The sequence below is a fragment of the Pantherophis guttatus genome, chromosome 15 (assembly GCF_059756535.1).
Source record: "Pantherophis guttatus breed Tessera chromosome 15, ASM5975653v1, whole genome shotgun sequence".
NCBI lineage: Eukaryota > Metazoa > Chordata > Lepidosauria > Squamata > Colubridae > Pantherophis > Pantherophis guttatus.
In genome coordinates this window covers 2,045,857-2,066,425 of record NC_142077.1, presented here as the reverse complement: position 1 = coordinate 2,066,425, position 20,569 = coordinate 2,045,857, and the positions used below count along the sequence as shown (strand labels likewise).

General features: G+C 48.3%; 1 protein-coding gene across 1 annotated transcript in view; it reads left to right on the top strand.

The window, feature by feature from the left end:
• EPHA8 (EPH receptor A8) overlaps positions 1-20,334 on the top strand; it is a 46,282-nt gene extending 25,948 nt beyond the window's left edge. The window contains exons 4-17 of the mRNA XM_087879252.1: positions 457-612; positions 2,166-2,501; positions 6,493-6,617; positions 6,978-7,140; positions 8,564-8,660; positions 8,962-9,029; positions 9,983-10,108; positions 10,678-10,863; positions 11,991-12,052; positions 12,351-12,560; positions 13,925-14,074; positions 14,249-14,439; positions 14,735-14,890; positions 17,329-20,334. Coding sequence (XP_087735378.1) covers positions 457-612; positions 2,166-2,501; positions 6,493-6,617; positions 6,978-7,140; positions 8,564-8,660; positions 8,962-9,029; positions 9,983-10,108; positions 10,678-10,863; positions 11,991-12,052; positions 12,351-12,560; positions 13,925-14,074; positions 14,249-14,439; positions 14,735-14,890; positions 17,329-17,443 — 2,141 coding nt within the window. The 3' untranslated portion in view covers positions 17,444-20,334. The remainder of the gene's footprint in view (positions 1-456; positions 613-2,165; positions 2,502-6,492; positions 6,618-6,977; positions 7,141-8,563; positions 8,661-8,961; positions 9,030-9,982; positions 10,109-10,677; positions 10,864-11,990; positions 12,053-12,350; positions 12,561-13,924; positions 14,075-14,248; positions 14,440-14,734; positions 14,891-17,328) is intronic.
• The last annotated feature ends 235 nt before the right edge of the window (positions 20,335-20,569 follow it).

The following is a 20,569-nucleotide window of genomic DNA, read 5'->3' as shown; positions in this document are numbered from 1 at the left end:
ACGTGCGTAGCGGCTCTATTTCATGAACCTGGGTTTGCAGAATTGGGTGGATGATAAATAATAAAAGTAACAATTTTTTTTTTTTTGTCGTTTAATGACCTCTAATCCCTTGCGGGGCGGAATCTGGGCAACTGAATGGAGCTAGCAGAGTATTGAATGGCCGGATGCCTTTCCTGTTGCCGGCGTGGAGTTTTGTTCGGCAGATCTATTTCTCATCGTGCCCAGAAAGACAAATATTTACCTCTACCTAGGATTGAACTCACAGCCTCCCGATTGTGAGGCGAGAGATCCACCTCTAAGGCCACGAAACCACTCAATAATAATAATAATAATAATAAATAATAATAATAGATAAAAATCAAAGTAATAATAATACAATTAAAATGAATAAATAAACCGCCATGTCTGACTTCTTCTCCTTCTTCTTTTTTTTTTTGTGCTTCTTCTCTTTTCCAGCCTGCCAAGTTGGGTTTTATAAATCTTCCCCCGGAGACCAGCTGTGTGCCAGGTGTCCCGCTAACAGCTACTCCGACACCTTGGCCGCGCAGGTGTGCCGCTGTGAAAACACCTTTTACCGGGCGCCCCAGGATCCCCCTTCGGCGGCCTGCACCCGTACGTATCTCCCTTCTCGTCCGTGAATTTGCCGGTTCCGAGGCCTCCCCGATCTTCCTCTTCGTCAATCGCGTTGCCCTTCTGGTGGCCATTTCCCTGATCGTGAAGGAGTTCCCCCACTCGTTCATGGGGTGAAGGGGTTACGTGGTTTTTTTCCCCCCCTTTTGGGACGACCTGGACTGTCGTGCACCCCAAAATAATTTAATAAACAGCAGGACAAGATATAAAATAAAAACACTGGTATTTCGTAAAAACAACAACAAGTAAGGTCCCAAGCCTTTGTCTCTCTCTCTCTCTCTTTATCTTTCTTTCTTTCTTTCTTTCTTTCTTTCTTTCTTTCTTTCTTTCTTTCTTTCTTTCTCCCTTCCTTTTCTTTCTTTCTCTTTTCCTTCTTTTCTTTCTTTCTTCCTTCCTCTCTCTCTTTTCCTCCCTTCTTTCCTTTCTTTCTATCTTTTCCTTCCTTCCTTCCTCTTTCTTTCTCTCTCTCTCTCTCTTCCTTCCTTCTACAGGTCTCCTGTAGGGGGTTGGACTAGATGACCTCCAAGATCCCTTCCAACTCTGTTACTGTTACTTCTTTCTTTCTTTCTTTCTTTCTTTCTTTCTTTCTTTCTTTCTTTCTTTCTTTCTCTCTTCCTTCTTTCATTTCTTTCTCTCTCTCTTCCTTCCTTCTTTTCTTTCTTTCTCCCTTCTTTCTTTCACTCTCTTCCTTCCTTCTTTTCTTTCTTTCTTTCTTCCTTTCTCTCTTTTCTTCCCTTCTTCCCTTTCTTTCTATCTTTTCCTCCCTTCCTTCCACTTTCTTTTTTTCTGTCTCTCTCTTCCTTCTTTTCTTTCTTTCTTCCTTCCTTCCTTCCTTTCTTTCTTTCTTTGTTTCTCTCTCTCTCTCTCTCTTCCTTCTTTCGTTTCTTTTTCTCTCTCTCTCTTCCTTCCTTCCTACAGGTTTCCTGCGTGAGGAGGAGGTTGGATTAGATGACCTCCAAGGTTCCTTCCAACTCTGTTATTCTTTCTTTCTTTCTTTCTTTCTTTCTTTCTTTCTTTCTTTCTTTCTTTCTTCCTTCCTTCCTTCCTTCCTTCCTTCCTTCCTTCCTTCCTTCCTTCCTTCCTTCCCCTCTCTCCCCCCCCTCTGTTTGTGTGTGTAAAGGTATGCTTGATTTAATCGTAAATTCCCAGGATCAGATTCTTAAATCTGTTGCGTTCTCCCCTTTGTCCGTCCATCATACAGCTGAAGGCTAAGCAGTCCCTTATCTGACCATGTCCCTAGGTAGCATCTCTTCTCTCCACCTCTCGAGGGCATTCGCACATACAATTACACACTTCGCAATGCGGCCACCACCCCCTTTTGCAGCCTGATAAATTAGAAAGGATCTTCCCTGATTTTCTTTCCCCTACCTGTGATGCATCTGTGGGCTAGGCCGTCTCTTATCTGTCCATTCCTAGCCAGCATCTCTTCCCTCCGTCCCTCAAGGTCTTTCCCAAATGTGACCTCGCCCTGCCCTCCGAGTTGGACCTCAGCTTGGCTTCTGCCTTGACCTTCAGCTTCTTCTGAACTTCTCCAGGTCCTCCTTCCGCTCCCACGAACCTGCTCTCCAGCGTGAACGGCACGACCGTGACCCTCGACTGGGCCCCTCCGCTGGACAAAGGAGGACGCCAAGACGTCACTTACAACGTGATCTGTCATCGCTGCACCTGGGGAGGGGGCCATTGCGAATCCTGCGGGTCCGGGATCCGTTTCCTCCCTCAGCAGATGAATTTGGCCCAAGGGTCTCTATCCATCTCCAACCTCATGGCTCACACCAATTATTCCTTCTCAGTGGAGGCCGTCAACGGCGTCTCCGACCTCAGCTTCGAGTCCCCAAGATTTGTGGCCGTCAACATCACCACGAACCAGGCAGGTAGGAGAAGGTGTGCCCCCCGTACCCCAACTCACCTCACCCCGCTCCTCTAGATAGACAGACAGACAGACAGATAGATGGCTTGATGATAGATAGACAGATAGATAGATGGATAGATGATAGATAGATAGATAGATAGATAGATAGATAGATAGATAGACAGACATCTATCTATGATGTCAGATGATAGATAGATAGAAGATAGATAGATAGATAGATGATAGATAGATAGATAGATGATTGATAGATAGATAGATGATAGATAGATGATTGATAGATAGACAGATAGATAGATAGATAGATAGATAGATGATAGATAGATGATTGATAGATAGACAGATAGATGATAGATAGATAGATGATAGATGATAGATAGATAGATAGATGATAGATAGATGATTGATAGATAGACAGATAGATGATAGATAGATAGACAGATAGATAGAAGATAGACAGACAGATAGATAGATAGACAGACATCTATCTATGATGTCTGTTAGATGGTAGATAGATAGAAGAGATAGATAGATAGATAGATAGATAGATAGATGATAGATAGATAGATTTATTTATTTATTTATTTATTTATTTATTTATTTATTTATTTATTTATTTATTTATTTATTTATTTATTTTATTATATTTCTATACCGCCCTTCTCCTGCGGGACTCAGGGCGGTGTACAGCCAGGATAAAACATAGCATATAAAATTTAAAAACATTTTAAAAAACAATTAAATAAATTTTGGCCCGAATTTAAAACAACCCAATTAAAACCAAAATTCAATTAAAAACTGAGAGGATGGGATCAAGATGATTGATAGATAGATAGATAGATAGATAGATAGATAGATAGATAGATAGATAGATAAAAAGATGGATGGATGGATGGATGGATGGATGGATGGATAGACAGATAAGATATGGTATAGGGTGTCTCCCGCTTGAGCAGGGGGTTGGACTAGAAGACCTCTGAGGCCCCTTCCAATCCTACGATGCCACTACTTTCAAGGAAAGACGGTTGAGAATTCGCCTTTTCCGGTGCGGAGGACATCCCGTCAGCCTCCGCTGGGGAACCCCTCCGCTCGCATAGAAACTGGGCCAGCTTGGCGAGGAATTATTTTCACATCTTGCAAATCAAATCAGTTCCCTCCGGTTATCAGATTGCAGCCTTAATTGTAGCTATTAATGGCAATCATTTACAGTATTAGCTGCTCCGGTGGAGATCGTTCTACCCTAATTGCTATTATTTAATGGCTTGGGAAAAACGGAAATCCGGATGCAAGTTGGAACTGTGCACGCTGCTTGGCTGAATTTTTTTTATTTTTTATTTATTTTTTAATGTTATTTCCTATTTTATGTGCAATCGCTTTCTCAATAATTCTTAATGGCGGATGGGCAATTTTCACGGCGGGAGTCTTATTAAGCCATTTTTTACATTTCTCTGGTGACCCCAAGCTGTTCTTCAATTTAAGAGTGTCGTTTTATTTTGTGTTCTGTTTTTTTTCCCCCCTCTTTCTTTTCCTCTAAAATAGCCACACTCGCTCTGCAAACGAAATGTATAAAGATTGCGCGGTGTGTAAAAAGCATATTACAAGATTTGCAACGCAGCTTGTTTTGATTCCAGAGGACAAAGAAAGAAAGAAATGAAAAGCAGATAAAGAGATGTGTTTCGTTTCCTTGTCCACGTACTAAAAATTAATCAGATTAATTTCCCCTCCTGTCTTTAACGGTTTCTCCGTTCTCCGTCGTAAAACATTTTAATTTGCGAACATGTTTTAAAAAATTTTAGGCTCCACCTAAAGTTTTGAAAATGGAGAGGCCCAGGACTAGAGTTTGCCTAACTCCAATTTGGGGGAAAAAAAATTGACCTTAAAAAGTAAAATAAAATGGAAAGGATCTCTTTTCTCTTATCTGCTTTGTCATCTTATATCTGATGGTTTAAATATTTTTCATGCTATGGGCTGCCCGGAGACGTTTGACATGAGATGGGTGCCAACTAAATTTCATAACTCATAAAATAATAAAAACAAATGAATCTATTTATTTATTTATAGTGAGCGATAATTGTGGAATGTCCAAAGTATCAAAATTAGTGACAGGAGAGAAAGAAAGAAAGAAAGAAAGAAAGAAAGAAAGAAAGAAAGAAAGAAAGAAAGAAAGAAAGAAAGAAAGAAAGAAAGAAAGAAAGAGAGAGAGAGAGAGAGAAAGAGAGAGAGAGAGAAAGAAAGAAAGAAAGAAAGAAAGAAAGATGGAAGAAAGGAAGAAGAAAGAAAGATGAAAGGAAGGAAACATGAAAGGAGGAAGAAAAAGAAGGAAGGAGAAAAAACATGGAAGGAACAAGAAAGATGGATGGATAGAAGGAGGGAAAGAAGAAAGGAAAAAGAAAGATGGAAGAAAGGAAGAAGAAAGAAAGATGAAAGGAAGGAAACATGAAAGGAGGAAGAAAAAGAAGGAAGGAGAAAAAAACATGGAAGGAACAAGAAGGATGGATGGAAGGAGGGAAGGAAGGAAGGAAAAAGAAAGATGGAAGAAAGGAAGAAGAAAGAAAGATGAAAGGAAGGAAACATGAAAGGAGGAAGAAAAAGAAGGAAGGAGAAAAAAACATGGAAGGAACAAGAAGGATGGATGGAAGGAGGGAAGGAAGGAAGGAAAAAGAAAGATGGAAGAAAGGAAGAAGAAAGAAAGATGGAAGGAAGGAAACATGAAAGGAGGGTGGGGGAGAGGAAGAGAAGGAAGGAAGGAAGGAAGGAAAGAAGGAAGGAAGGAAACATGAAAGTAGGGAGGATAGGGAGGGAAGGAAAGAAAGAAAGAAGGAAGGAAGACCAGAAGTAGGAGGGGAAAAAAGAGAGACTAGTATAACACTTTTTAATATATATATTAAACCCTTTTTATTTTCATCACTTTATTTCATCCCCCATCACTCCAGCGCAAAATTTATTTTATGTACGTTGGGGTGTAGCCTCCCTTGCCTGCCCCCCCTCCCGCTTGTTTATTTTGCTTAATTAGTAAAACCGGTTTATTAAAAAAAAAGAAAGAAAGAAAGAAAGCCACCCAGAAGGCTAGAGAGAGAAGGAGCCTGCCGTGCCAAGGTCACCTTGCATTTCTTGCATTAAATGGGAAACACGTTCAGCCGGCTGCATCGTTCACCATCTTCCTGCATCTACAGAGACGTCTCTTGCTATCTCTCTCCGTCGGGGTAGCTGCGCAGATTTTCAACTTGGAGGGAAATCATCCAAGAAACAGATTTTTTAAAAAAAATATTGTTTTTTTAAAAAAAGATTTTTCAATAAACGCTTTTTTTAAAAAAGACTTTTTTTTTAAAAAAAAGACCTTTTTTTAAAAAGATTTTTTTAAAAAAAAAAAGACTTTTTTTTAAAAAAAAGACTTTTTAAAAAAAGACATTTTTCAAAAATAAAAAAAACCCTCTTAATTAATTTGCACTATTTTCCTGCAAGCCAAGCGGAGACTTTTGAAAAGGAGATTGGGGTGGGGGGGGGGGGAGAGAGAAAAAGAGAGAGAGACAGAGAGAGAGAGAGAGGAAGAGAATGAGAAAGGGAGAGTGTGGGAGAGAGGGAGAGAAAAAGAGGAAGAGAGAGAATGTGGGAGAGAGAGAGGAAGAGAGAAAGAGAAAGAAAGAAGAAAGAAAAGGAAGAAAGAAGAAGGAAAAGAAAGAAAGAAGTAAGAAAGAAAGAAAGGGAGAGAGGGAGAATGTGGGAGAGAGAGAAAGAGAGAGAGAGAGAAAGAGAGAAAATGAAAGAAAGAGAGAGAGAGAAAGGAAGAGAATGTGGAAGAGAGGGAGAGAGGGAGAAAGAAAGAGAGAGGGAAATCCTTCAGGTCACAGCCCAGGATCCCAGGCAGGAACCTTACCTGTCGGGCAGCCATGGCTCCACCCCTTCATTTGCATGCCACCTGGAGGGAGGAGCTGTGGGTGGGGCTTGTTCCCTCTTCTCCCCTGACCTGCTCGGTTTTTTCCCCTTTTTCTCCGCAGCGCCTTCCCAAGTGACGGCAATCGAACAGCAAAATGTGGGTCAGAACAGCGTCACCCTCCTCTGGTCCCAGCCGGAGCAGCCAAACGGCATTATTCTGGAATACGAAATTAAATATTACGAGAAGGTAAGTCTCATCTCCGCCCCGGGGTGGGGGGGGGAGGGGGTAGAATGTCAGGGTTCCAACGGGGCGACATTCCAAGTGAAGCCAACTCTGACCCCATGTAATTTATGGCCCAGGCTTGATTCTGTTTCCCCCCCTCCCCCCAGGGTGTGTCATCAGTCACATTTGCCAAAGGAGCAATTTTGCGGCTTGTCGAGATCACTCCCCTCCATCCACTGTGGGTAACCCTGGGAGACAGCCTTGACAAAGATATGTCTGGAGTGTGCTTTTGTTTTCGGCTGCTGTGCTGCTTCGCCGTAGCTGCAAATTCATTTTCCCAGGCTGGATTCAGAGGTGACCCCTGACCCCCTTCTGTCCCCCCAGGACAAGGAGATGCAGAGCTATTCCACCCTGAAGTCCAAGGGCAACCATACCACCGTCTTCGGCCTGAAACCGGCCACCCGGTACATATTCCAGGTCCGAGCTCGGACATCGGCCGGCTGCGGCAAGTTCAGCGAAGCCCTGGAGGTCGAAACAGCCAAAGCAAGTGAGATAAAATAGAGAGGAGGAGGAGTGTGGGAAGAACTGGGGAGGGGGAGGGGGGTGCTGGAGAGGGAGAGACGACCAGAAGGTTTCCCCAAGGAGGTGTTTTTTTTTTTTTTTTTTTACGGAGGGCAACTGCATGTCGGGAAGAATACCAGACCCAGGAAAGAGATCCTGATTTTGGAGAGAGGTGTTTCTTCGTCACCCCGCTTCGTGCGCACTGGCCATTTAAAAAAATAATAATAATCACATTTTGGAGGGGGGGGGCATGCTTTGCAAGTGGAGGCCTTGTTCTTATTTTCCCCTTTTTTTATTTTGGCAAGAATTCTTCCCCTCCAGATGATGTTTTCTTTGCTTGCTTCTTGCTCCATTGTTTCTTCTTCTTCTTCTTCTTCTTCTTCTTCTTCTTCTTCTTCTTCTTCTTCTTCTTCTTCTTCTTCTTCTTCTTCTTCTTCTTCTTCTTCCTCCTCCTCCTCCTCTTCCTCCTCCTCCTCCTCTTCCTCCTCCTCTTCCTCCTCCTCCTCCTCCTCCTCCTCCTCCTCCTCCTCCTCCTCCTCCTCCTCCTCCTCCTCCTCCTCCTCCTCCTCCTCCTCCTCCTCTTCTTCTTCTTCTTCTTCTTCTTCTTCTTCTTCTTCTTCTTCTTCTTCTTCTTCTTCTTCTTCTTCTTCTTCTTCTTCTTCTTCCCCTCCTCCTCCTCCTCCTCCTCCTCTCTGCAAACCCCATTTCTTGCTAATACTGATGATGTTACCTAGCTGGGTAATGAAATGTTTGCAAGAAAACCATTAAGCCCAGAGAGTCCTTGTCTTCCTCCTCCTTCCCTCTTCCCGACACTCCTCCTTCCTTCCCTCCTTCCCTCCTTCCTTCCTTCCTTCCTTTTATTTTCCATCCTTCCTTCTCCCTCACATCTCCTCCCTCCCTCCTTGTCTTTTCCTTCGTTCCTTCCTTTCCTCCTTCTTCTTTCCTTCCTTTCTTCCTTTTATTTTCCTTCCTTCCTTCTCCCTCACATCTCCTCCCTCCCTCCCTCTCTCCCTCCATCCTTGTCTTTCCTTCCTTCCTTCCTTTCCTCCTCCTTCTCCCCTTCCTTTTATTTTCCTTTCCCTCCTTCTCCCTCACATCTCCTCCCTCCCTCTCTCCCTCCCTCGTATTTTCCTTCCTTCCTTCCCTCCTTCCTCCTTCTCCCCTTCCTTCCTTCCTTCCTTCTATTTTCTTTCCTTCCTTCTCCCTCACATCTCCTCCCTCCCTGTCTCCCTCCATCCTTGTCTTTTCCTTCCTCCCTCCCTTCTTTCCTTCCTTCATTTCCTCCTCCGCTTCTTTCCTCTTTCTTCTTCACCTCTTGGCTGGCCATGTTTCAAAACCTGGGGAAACTGACCGGTGCCAGGTCTGTTGTCGCTCAAATCCCCTTTTTTTCCTTTTTTCTTTTTTTCCAGTAGTCCCCCAGTATGACACCATGACGGTGGTCTGGGTCTGCCTGACACTCATCAGCGGCTTAGTAGCAATGCTTCTACTCCTCATTTGCAAGAAGAGGTAGGGGTTCCCTCCTTCGAGCGGGCCGGGTTTCCCACCGTTCCCAAAACGACTCACTCACCCCGTTCGCCAAGATAAATCTTCACACAACTTTTCACACAACTGCGCTTCTCTCCCGGCCAGGCAGCCTGCTTCCCCGTTAAGAACCTGCTTTCGGGGTGATTGGGGGTCTCGGGGATGGGTTGGGTGGGGGTGGGAATAAATCCAAACCGGAAGCAGCTCCCTGGCTTAACCGTTAGGAGGTTTGTGCGGTGAGTTGTGCCCTTCACAACTTTGTCACTTCCTTCCTCCTCCACAACAGGCACTGTGGCTACAGCAAAGCTTTCCAAGATCCCGACGAGGAAAAAATGCATTACCAGAACGGGCAGGGTAAGTTCAAGAAAAAAAAAAAAAACAGCTAGTCCTCGACTTACAACGCTTCATTTAGTGACCGTTCCAAGTTACGAGGTCACTGGAAAAAAGGAAATGTTTTCGCCCTTACGACCGTTGTATATCCCTATGTTCATGCGATCAAAATTCAGACGCTCGGCCGCTGACTCGTATTTACGACGGGGTCCTGGCGTCCCCCGGGTTGGTCCCACGATCCCCCTTTTGTGACCTTCCGAGAGGCAAAGCCAGATTCGCGTGTCACTAATTGAACCACTGCAGGGATCCATTTAACAACTGTGACAGGGAAGGTCGTAAAACAGGACAAAAGCTCACTGAGCAACTGCCTCCCTTGGGAACAGAAATGTTAGGCTCCGTCGTTGCGGTCGTAAGTCGAGAACTACGTATACAGCTGAATGCAGATAGTTCTTCGACTTACGACCGCTTTGGGGGCCAGAATTTGTTGCTAACCAGGGCAGAATTTCCCTCACTAAGTGAGGCGTGATCAATTTCACCATCTGTTTTATTTTTTGGCCACGGTTGTTAAGCGGGTAGGCGGTCATTAAGCGAATCTGGCTTCCCCCATTGACTTTGCTTGAAAGGAGGTCGCAAATGTGGCTCCCGTGATCACGGGGGACGTTGCAACGGTCGTTAAAGTGTGAAAAACCTGTCATAAATGAGAGTCCACTGCCCCATGTCTGAATTTCGATCATGTGACCATGGGGGGAGGGGGACGGCCACAAAGGACGTGGCCATAAATCGAGGTCTTTTAAGATGAGGTGGCCAGCCACCCCTCCTAGAGGGTTAGGTAGGTTGGTTTTCCTGCCTGTTGCAGAGGGCTGGACTAGTTGACCTCTGCGGGTCCCTCCGCGGGCTTTGAGAACGGCACGAAATTGCGAATTTAAACCAATTTAATTCTCTTCTGCTCCTGCCTCTTCTCGCCTGCTCCCCCACAGTGAAATTCCCCGAGTCTAAATTTTACCTGGAATCGCACACCTACGAAGACCCCTGCCAGGCCGCGCACGAAGTCATGCGGGAAATCGATGCGTCTCGGATTAAAATCGAGCGAGTGATCGGCTCGGGTGAGTCTCCTTCAGTGGTGGGATTCAGCCGGTTCGGGCAAAGCGGTAGTTAAATATGCTGGCTGGCCCCGCCCCTTCCAGAAGTCCCCACGCGCCTCGTTTTGGCTCCCAGGTAAGTGCTGGGAGGCCTCCAAGGCCCAAAACGGGGCGTGGGAAGGGCATGTTTCCGGCCTCCGGAGGGCCTCCGGGTGGGGTAGGGGAGGCCATTTTCACCCTCCACAGACTCCTAGAAAGCTCCTGGAGCCTGGGGAGGGCAAAAACCTGGCCTTCCGGTCCTCCCAGAAGTCAGGAAATGAACCGTATCCCATTTCCGGAGGGACTCCGAGGGGATGGGGAAGGCTGTTTTCACCCTCCCCAGGCTCCAAGAAAGTCCCTGGAGCCTGGGGAGGGCAAAAAAATGGGCCTATCGGGCCCACCGTGCCATCGCATGCCAAAAGCGGAGGGGGCGTGTGAGTGGGGGGGTCACACATGCATGCGCCTGTTTCCCAATTTCTGGTGGGCCCGGAAGGCCCAAAAATCAGATGGCATAATAAACAACGGAAACAATAATCCTTTTTTTCGTCCGATAGGTGAATCCGGGGAGGTTTGTTACGGCCGCCTGAAGATCCCTGGGAAAAGAGAGGTACCCGTGGCGGTCAAGGCCCTGAAACCTGGTTACACGGAAAAGCAGCGGCGGGATTTTCTCAGCGAAGCCAGCATCATGGCTCGGTTTGATCACCCCAACGTTATCCACCTGGAAGGGGTGGTGACCAAAAGTAGGTTATTTCCCGCGACAGATGCAGGGTTCTTGGGGAGTTGTAGATCAGCCGAAACGAGCCACGGATCCGTTTCCTGGGACTTGCAAAATTCATCGGAGCCATTGCGCCCATTTCGCAGATGTAAAACACTGAGGCCGACGCCGAATATCGTTCTCCGATCCCTGGAATTTTGTCCTAGATCAAAGCTAAGGGCTCCCCGAGGTTGGTCAGGAGGTTATAAGGGGTTAGCGCTGCCCCCTGCCTTGATAGCTCCACCTCCTTCTGGCAAACCCCGCCCATTTGGAGGAGAGCAATTCCTTTGCAGGAAAACGTCGTGGGATTTTTACGCTTGTATGAAGGAAGGGTGGGTCCTTTGAACTGTCTATTTGATCCCTGGAATGTGGTTAAGAATCAGAATGTCAGCGCCTCAGCGCTGGCATAGAGAGGAGAGAGATAAGCTCTGAACTTTTGCCTGCTAAATCCCTTTGAAGCCAGGTTGTCGTGGAAATGAGGAGTGGGGAGACATTCCTGGGAAATGACGAGACAAGAAGTCTGGAGAATGACTTGGAAGATAGCCAATGAGAAGCAGAGATTTGGGGATCGGAAAGGGAGGGATTGGGGGGGGCAAAAGGTCAGTCTTGTCCACATCGAGTCATAATCTGATTGCTGTGCTCAATTAAAGAAAAGATTTCCTTAAAGATTGGCAGTTGGGAAATTCATTTACTTTGAGATAGCATCGAAGTCTGACACAGAATAAAGATGGAAGGGACCTTGGAGGTCTTCTAGTCCAGCTTTCTGCTCAAGCAGGAGTATCTATACCATTTCAGACGAGTGGTTGCCCAGTCTCTTCTTAAAAAACTTCAGTGATGGAACACCCATAATTTCTGGTGGCAAGCTGTTCCACTGGCTAATTGTCCTCACCGTCAGGGAGTACAAGTGCATTTGTTTCACTTAACAACTGTTAGGTCGTAAAATGGGGGCAAAACTCACTTCACAAATGTCTCGCCCAACAACAGAAATTTTGGGCTCTCTCTTGTGGTCGTACGTCGAGGAATGCCTGGACTTCTCACCCCATGCCAGTCACTAAAGGAAGCTGCCAGAGTGACAGACCAGCGCTCTCGTCTAATCTCTCTTGTCTCCTGCAGGTAAACTGATGATGATTGTGAGCGAGTATATGGAAAACGGATCGCTGGATTCCTTCCTCCGGGTAAGATTCCTTCACACCCGAGTGGTCGAAGTTGGAAAGAGAAAAGAGTGGTGGGCACCTCGGAGAAACGCCAGAGAACAAGTAGAGGTGTCACATTGGAGAGCTAGCAATCGCACTTAAGACTTATATACCGCTTATATAGCGCGAGATGTTGAAAACCCTTTATGTCCAGGATGCGAGGGGTCTGCGGTGGGCAGATCCTCGAAAGAGCTGAGGGCAGGAAGGGGTTGCCAGTTAGATGAGGTGCCCACCAGAAAACCCACACGGCTCTGAGTATTTTTTTTCCTCCCCTCTCTAGAAACACGACGGGCAATTTACGGTTCTCCAGCTGGTAGTCATGCTCAGGGGCATCGGTGCCGGCATGCGCTACCTCTCCGATCTGGGTTACGTCCACCGGGACCTGGCGGCTCGTAATATCCTCATTAACGGCAACCTGGTGTGCAAAGTGTCGGACTTCGGCCTCTCGCGCGTGCTGGACGATAATCCTGACGCAGCTTACACCACCACAGTAAGTGTCCGCCGTTGTGACTTGGTGTCTCGTGGGCTGGACTAAAGGACAGGCTCCGTTGGGACCGTCACGTCCCGAATTCTCGGAAAAAGAAAGTCTTCTTTTTCGCCTCCGTCCTCTTTTCCGCGCGTTCTCAATTCGCCTCCGATTTATTTATTTTTCCGCTCAGTCAGCCACCAGGGGCTGACTCTGGAGTCCGTCAGAGTCTCTGGACTCTGACTCAGTCAGCCTCCAGGGGCTGACTCCAGGGGCTCCAAGAGGCTTTCTTGGAGCCTGGGGAGGGCAAAAATGGCTTTCCCCACCTCCCATCCCGGAGGCTAGAAACGGCTCGTTTCCCGACTTCCGGTGGGCCTGGAAGGCCCAAAAATTAGCTGACCTTGGGCAATGCTCGCATGCCCACAGATATGGCTCCGTTTGCACCTGCGGCACACGTGCCAGAGGTTCGCCGTCACAGCCCTAGACTATTCTGACAAATAGACAAAAGAGTCAACCTCTTCTTGAAAACCTCCAGAAATGGGTGCATCCACAACCTCTGGAATTAAGTTGTTCCACTGATTAATTATTCTAACTTCTTCCTTATTTCTAAGTTGCTTCTCTCCTTCGTTAGTTTCCACCTGTTGCTTCTTGTTCTGCCCTCAGGTGCTTTGGACAATAGCTTGACTCCCTCTTCTTTGTGGCAGCCGCTCAAATACTGGAATACTGCTATCATGTCTCCCCTGGTCCTTCTTTTCATTAGACATACCCAGTTCCTGCAACCGTTCTTCATATGTTTTAGCCTCCAGCCCCCTAATCATCTTCGTTGCTCTTCTCTGCACTCTTTCCTTTCAAACCACATGTGTGAGAATCATGCCACCCTCTTCTCGGCTATCTAATAAAGGACCGGAGGCCCGGCAGTGATGGGATTTAGCCGGTTAAGACCAGTTCGGGCAAACCGGATGTTAATTTTAATCTGGTTCGCCGGACACAATTGTTCCAAGAACTGGCTGACCCTATCCACCCCACCCCACCCAGGAGTCTCCACGTGGCCCGTTTTGGATGTGAGATAAGTGCAGGGCCTGTGCGGAGGCTCCGGGAGGGTGAAAAACCTACCGGAAGTCTGGAAATGGGCCCGGTGCCTGGGGGGAGGCCATTTTCACCCTCCTGGAAGCTCGAGGAAAGCCTCCAGAGCCTCGGGAGGGTGAAAACACCCCCCCCTGTGGTGCAGGAGGCCGAGTAGGCCACGCCCCCGTGGCCACGCCCACCCAGCACCCGGCCAGTAGACCGGTTGTTAAATTTTTCAATCCCACCACTGAGGAATGGTAGAATGTAAGTCTTTCTTGGGGGAACCCTAGAGGTCATCTCATCAGACCCGCTATGTATTCCAGGGAGGGAAGATCCCCGTAAGGTGGACGGCTCCCGAAGCCATCACGTTCCGGAAGTTCTCGTCGGCCAGCGATGTTTGGAGTTATGGCATCGTGACGTGGGAAGTGCTGGCTTATGGAGAGCGGCCCTATTGGAACATGACCAATCAGGACGTAAGTATGAGAAGGATCTGTAATGTGTCTCTGTGTGTGTGTGTTTGTGTTGTGTTGGATTTGAAGCTCCAGAGCTGTCTACTGTCCGAAGATACACAAAAATACCCCGATTTCCCCCCCCCCTGATTTCTCTGGCCTTTGATTCGCAGGCTGACAACAACCGTTCCTTTGCAGGTCATTCAGTCGGTGGAGGAAGGCTACCGGCTGCCCGCTCCCATGGGCTGCCCAGTGGCGCTGCACCAGCTGATGTTGAACTGTTGGCAGAAAGAACCGGACGAGAGGCCGCGCTTCTCTCAGATCCTCGGCGTCCTGGACAAACTCATCCGCAACCCTCAGAACTTAAAATGCACCGCCACGCTCAACCGGTAAGTTGGCCGTCGCAAATGATCAGCCGCGGCCAATTGGCCGTCGGCAAGTTAGCCGGCGGCAAATCCGTCGTGGTGAATTGGCCGCGGAGAATTGGCCGCAGCGGCTGGTCCCATTCCAGGCAATCAGCGGCAAAACGGATTTCTGAAACGAGAGGCTAAAGCGCTCCTTGCCTTTTCCCATAACCCCTGAACTGAACCGGAATGATTTTTCCCGTCTTGCTTGCCCCCTTTCCTGGCATACACAGTGACACACACACACACACCTCCTGTTGTTGTTGTCCTTTGCCTGCAGGTTCACACAAACGTTGTCCGAACGGAGCCACATTGATTTCACCCACTGCGGCTCTGTGGAGGAATGGCTGGACTCCATTCGGCTGGGAAGGTACCAGGAGAATTTCGCCCTGGGTGGCTATTCGTCTCTCGGCATGGTGATGCACATGAATATTGAGTAAGTGCCCGCGGGGAAGCCATCACACACACAATAACACAATAACACACAACGCCAGTGTCTGATTTTCAGCTCGTTGGGCCTTATCTCTGAACACCAGGGGTGAAATGATCCCGGTTCGGACCGGATCACCCGATCTGGTAGCGATGATGGCGGGTGGTTCGGAGAACCGGTAGCAAAAATCTCTGCCTCCCTCCATGCCAAGCTGAGCCAGGCGATCGTCAGAGCCTTTTAAAAAACTTTTAAAAGCATTTTTTTTAAAGGTTAAAAAATGCTGAAGCCAGCTAGGCAAAAAATGGGGGGGTGTTGTTTCATTTTTGAGAGAGAGAGAGACAGAGAGAAAGAAAAAGAAAGAAAGAGAGAGAGAGAGAAAGAAGAAAGAAAGAAAGAAAGAAAGAAAGAAAGAAAGAAAGAAGAAAGAAAGAAAGAAAGAAAGAAAGAAAAAGAAAGAAAGAAAGAAAGAGGGAAGGAAGGAAGGAAAAAGGAGAGGAAGGAAGGACTACAAACTTGGCACTAGACGCAGCTTCAGAGGATAATCCAGGGCTGGAAGAGACCTGGAGGTCGTCTAGTCCAACCCTGCTCCAGCGGGACATCGTTAGTGACTTTCTGTCTTTTGATCCCCCAGTCAAAATGGCTACAAAGCCACACCCACCCAGTCACATGACCCCCCACCAAGCCACGCCCACAGAACCGGGAGGAAAGAAATTTAGATTTCACCACTGCTGCACCCAAACACACCCCACCTCCACCGGATAAAACGCGACGTTTCCTCTAGATTTGAGCCAGCCTGAAAACCGTCACGGGCAGGGGAGGGTCTCGGTGGTAAAGCGGGGGGACCTCAGAGGTTGTCTAGTCCAACCCCGAAGCTCTCCAAGGTGGCTGCGACTCTCCAGGGTCGATCCTGCAGGCCCATATTTTGTCCTTAGAAAATCGCTGCTTCCTGGAGACCCCTGCCCCTTCCTTCCCCCTCCCTCAAATCTTGGGGGGGGGAAGGAATGCTTTTCAGGGGGGGGCATATTTTCTTCCTTCCATGAAGACCCCGCCCCATCTGCAACAACCCAGAAGGATTTCTTCCCCTGCCCCGTTGCGAATCTAACGGTGGGATCTAACGGTGCTGGCGGAAGGCTCCGTCCACCCGTCCGGACGTCGTCATGTCCCGTTTTTGATGCTCTGCGCATATGTGGAAGGTCACATTTGCAAACCGGTAGCGAAGGTAATTTAAATACCACGCCTGGGTGCAAACCATCATTGGTGGTCAGATGCTGGTTTGTCTCTCATCTTGCCTCAAAGAGAGATTTTTCTCGCAGACGTTTTAAGACAAACCTGCCTTCTTCCCCGCTGTTTTTTTCAACCGGGGTGAAATTTGGACATTCGGATGTTTATCACGGGGCCCTCGAATCAGGCCGACCCCAGGAGGGATCAAGGACTACAAAGCCTTAGAAGCTAGAAGGACGGCAGGGGCTTCTCCTGGAGCTCTAATCTCCCCTCTCCCCTGCAAGACAGAAAGCAGAAGCAAACCGGCAGTCTTTAATCTCCTGGCCCTTTTAAGCGAGGAAAACATCAGAAAAGCCACCGATTCTTTCCGCGGCCATAAAATATTAAAACCTGCAGCAGGAGAAACGCGACGTCGAGAGAAATAATTAGGCCTTTTTTTTTTTTTTTTTTTGCTTCGGGATCAAATAATTCTAGCTTGTTCTGCTTGTCTTTCTCTCTCCCTCCCTCCCTCTCTCCCTTTCTCTCTCTCTCTCTCTCTCTCTCTTTCTCTCTCTTCCCCCACATTCTCTCTCTCTCTTCCTTTCTCTTTCTCTCTCCCCACGTTCTCTTTCTTTCTCTCTGTTTCTCTTTCCCTCTCTCCCTCTCTCCCACATTCTCTCTCTTTCTCTCTCCCCATGTTCTTTCTTTCTCTCTCTTTCTCTCTCCCCCACGTTCGCTCTCTCTCTTTTTCTCTCCCCACGTTCTCTCTCTCTCTTTCTCTCTCTCCCACATTCTCCCTCCCTTTCTCTCTTCTTCTCTCTTCCTTGTTCTCCCTCCCTCCCTCTTTCTTTTTCTTTCTTTTTCTGTCTCCCTCTCTCTCTCCCATGTTCTCCCCCTCTCTCTCTGTCTCCCACATTCTTTCCCTTTCTCTCCGTCTCCCACATTCTCTCCCTCTTTCTCTCCCTCTTTCTCTCCCTCTTTCTCTCTCTCTTTCTATTTCTCTCTCCCCCTCTCTCTCCCACGTTCTCTCTCCCTTTCTCTCTCTCCCTTTCTCTCCTGCTCTCTCCCATGTTTTTTCTCTCTCTTTCTCTTTCTCCCGCTCTTTCCTACGTTCTCTCTCTCACTTTCTCTCTTTCCCGCTCTCCCATATTCTCTCTCTCTCTCTCTTTTCTCTCTTTCTTTCTTTCTCTTTTTCTCTCTCCCGCTCCCTCTCTCCCCTTTCTGTCCTCCCATCCCTCCTCCAGAGACGTGCAAAGCCTGGGGATCAGTCTGACGGGCCACCAGAGGAAGATTCTAACCAGCATCCAAATCATGAGGTCCCAAGTTCTCAACACCATGGGTTATCGGAGACCCCTCTGATAGGAACTCCTTCGGGGGGGCCGAGGAGGTCTTCGCGGCTGCTTGTTTTGTCAAGACTTGTTTTCGCGCGGGGGAACCCCACCGCGGAGTTAGCTGGAGCCTCGCTTGTGGTGTCAGCAGTGGGATACTCCAGAACAAGGAGGTTGAAGGAGGCCCCAGAAACAGGCCGGGTCCTGTTCTCCACCGTTCCTCCTTAGGGTGGACTCCTTCAGACTGAACTTCTCCAGACCTTGGGCCCTACCTGATCGGTAGGGAGAGTGCGGTGGGGTGTCTCCCGTGCGAGACGGTCTTCGTGACTAGCCGGAGATGACCACTGTGGATTCTTAACAGATGTTTTTTTAAAAAGACACTGATTGCAATAACGTTCGGACTGCACCCTTGACAGCACCTTCACCAAGAGGGTTCGGAAAGGAGCCCCCCCTGCCCCCCTCTGCTTCCGTCGGAGGTGGACAACGGGCGGCCCACCTGAAGCTGAACAGGGATCGCTCTTCCCGCATTTCTTCCAGGGTATCCGGAGCCCACAAACTCGAGTCTCCCCGTCCCCCCTCCCCCAAGATCCATCTCCCTTAGCCCACCCTCCGTACTCATTTCCCAGCTCTCCCTCCCTCCCTCGCTGAGGAAAGCGGGATTCTCACCCACCACCACCTCTTCCGCGGGAGGGAAACTTCTCCACGTCCAGCCACATCCCGGGGAGAGTCCGTTTTCCGTGCCACGTTCCTTCAATCCGGAAAATTTTCTTGGTGCTGTCCTTGATTCTCGATTTACAGGGTATTCCATTATCGCTCAGGGGTGGAACGCTGAACTGGTGTCACACACACATACACACACACACAAAACGACTCAACAACCTCGTTGCTTTCTTCCTTGTCGACCGAGAAGATCTCTTCCAGTCAAGGCCATTCCCTGTTTACTTCTTTGGGGGGGTGTCTCCCGATCGACACCCCCCCAAACTCTCAAAAATCCATCACGGACGGTGTGAGAAATTAATCTGTGTCCCGTCACAGCTGACCGACAAAGCTTTGGGGAAAAACGGACATCCCGTCCAGAAGGACGTCTCCTGGATCATCTCAAGGCTTCCAAGATTGAGACCCCAGAAGAGCATCCAACCGACCCCCTCCCCCACGAGCTCTCGTAGCATGCAATAAATTTTTTTTTTAAAAAAAACCCTCCCCATCTCTACAGGGTATAACCACCACCCCCTCGGCCACGACCAGCACCGGAAGCCCAGTCAAAGCCATTGTCGGACAAATCAGCCTCATCCGAGGCGAGTGGCTGGGAGGGGCAAGGGGCGTGGCCGGGTGTGGTTAGCTACCGGTTTGGGCGAACTGCCTCGAACCGGCTGAATCCCATCACTCTGTAAACACCAACCTCAGCTCTTAGCCTCGGGCCGTCCAACGGCGAGTATCCTTCCTATGGAAGGCCGTTCTTTCATATTTTTGAAGCAAGGCAATAACGTCCGTCGTAACTCGGAGGTTCAGGAGCAGCGGGAGGAGCGGGCCCAGCGATCCGCACGCGACGTGGTGAAGGGGAGGGATTTTTGGAAGTCGGTACAGGCGTACAACAGGGTAGTGGGCTCCACAGGGTGGGAGGGAAGAAAACTCATGGCCAGTCAATTCACTACGATCAATTCGCCGTGGGACAATTCAACCATTCAGGCAGTCTTCAAACGTACGACCGAAATTTTTGTCGTTAAGTGAGAACATTTGTTTTTAAGGGAGTTTTGCCTCGTTTTACAGGCAGTCCTTAACTTACAGGCAGTCCTTGACTTATGACCGACATGTCCATCGTTAAGTGAGACATTCATTTTTAAGTGAGTTTTGCCCCATTTTACAACTTTCCTCCCCTCGTTCGTTAAGTGAATCCCTGCCGTTCTTATATCAGTCACACTGTCGTTAAATGAATCCAGTTTCCCCCTGGATTTGGTCGCCAAAAAAACCAGGGATCACGTGACTGCCCGTCGTAAAGGTGAGTCAGCTGCCAATCATCCGAATGTAAATCACGCGACTGCAACCAGTCCTAAGTGTGAAAACTGGTCCTTAAGTCCCCCTCTTTTTTTTCTTGGCTGTCGTAACTTCTGAACAGTCACTAAACGAACCATTGCGCGTCGAGGACTGCCTGTATATACGACAGTTTTTTAAAACGATTATTTTGATTTTTGACATTTCCCCTTTCATTCCGACTCTCCTTTTTTCATCCTTCAGCATTCAGCCGGTTTGGATCGGTTCAGGCGTAGCGCTAATAACGACTTACAGGCCCACCCGCCTCGGCGCTATGCCGTCCTATTTTACCACGTTTTCAAGCCGTGTGCATTGCACATGCAAGCCAAGCGCACGCAAGGCAGGCCATGCACATGTGCAAAAGTGCCGCACGCTCTCACATTTTCGGTGATGGGCAAACAAGTAGGTAAATTACGCGAATCCTACCTTTGAACCGCTTGCCTTCGGAAGTCGTGGGAGCTTCATCCCGGGAGTCTTTCAAGAAGAGACCGGACAGCCATCTGTCAGAAACGGTGTAAGGGCGGGGAGGGTCTCCTGCTTGAGCAGGAGTGGGGGGGTGGGGTGGGGTTGGACTAGATGACCTACCAGGTCCCTTCCGACTCGGTTGATCTGTTAACGTTTCTATTCCCACTATTTCTCCGATATTCGTGTAAAGTTTTTTTCCCCCCGTGGCGAGTTGGGCCATCACGAATTGTCCCCGCGGGGCGAGTTGGCCGCGGCGAGTTGTTGTCCTAAGAACCCCGTGAAGATAAGTTGATGGTTTGCTAATCTGCTGGGAGGAGGGAGGGCTGGAGATGGAGAAGACCTCCCTGGTTGGGCTGTCTGTATTTTCGGCGTTCCGTCAACTTTGTTGGAGAATAAAACTCTTATTTTATTCTTTGTTGGAGAATAAAACTCTACGCCTGCTTTCTTATTTGTGGGGGAAGAAAGGGGGCACGGAAGAGCCGTGAAGATGATTTGAGGGGTGGGGGGCACTGGAGGATGAAACATCTCAAGGACAAGCGTTCCATAAACCCTTAGTAAGCATTCCACACCTGGATTGCTGTGTCCAATTTTGGTCACCATATTATTAAAAAGAGATTGAGACTCTGGAAAGAGTGCAGAGAAGAGCAGCAAAGATGATCAAGGG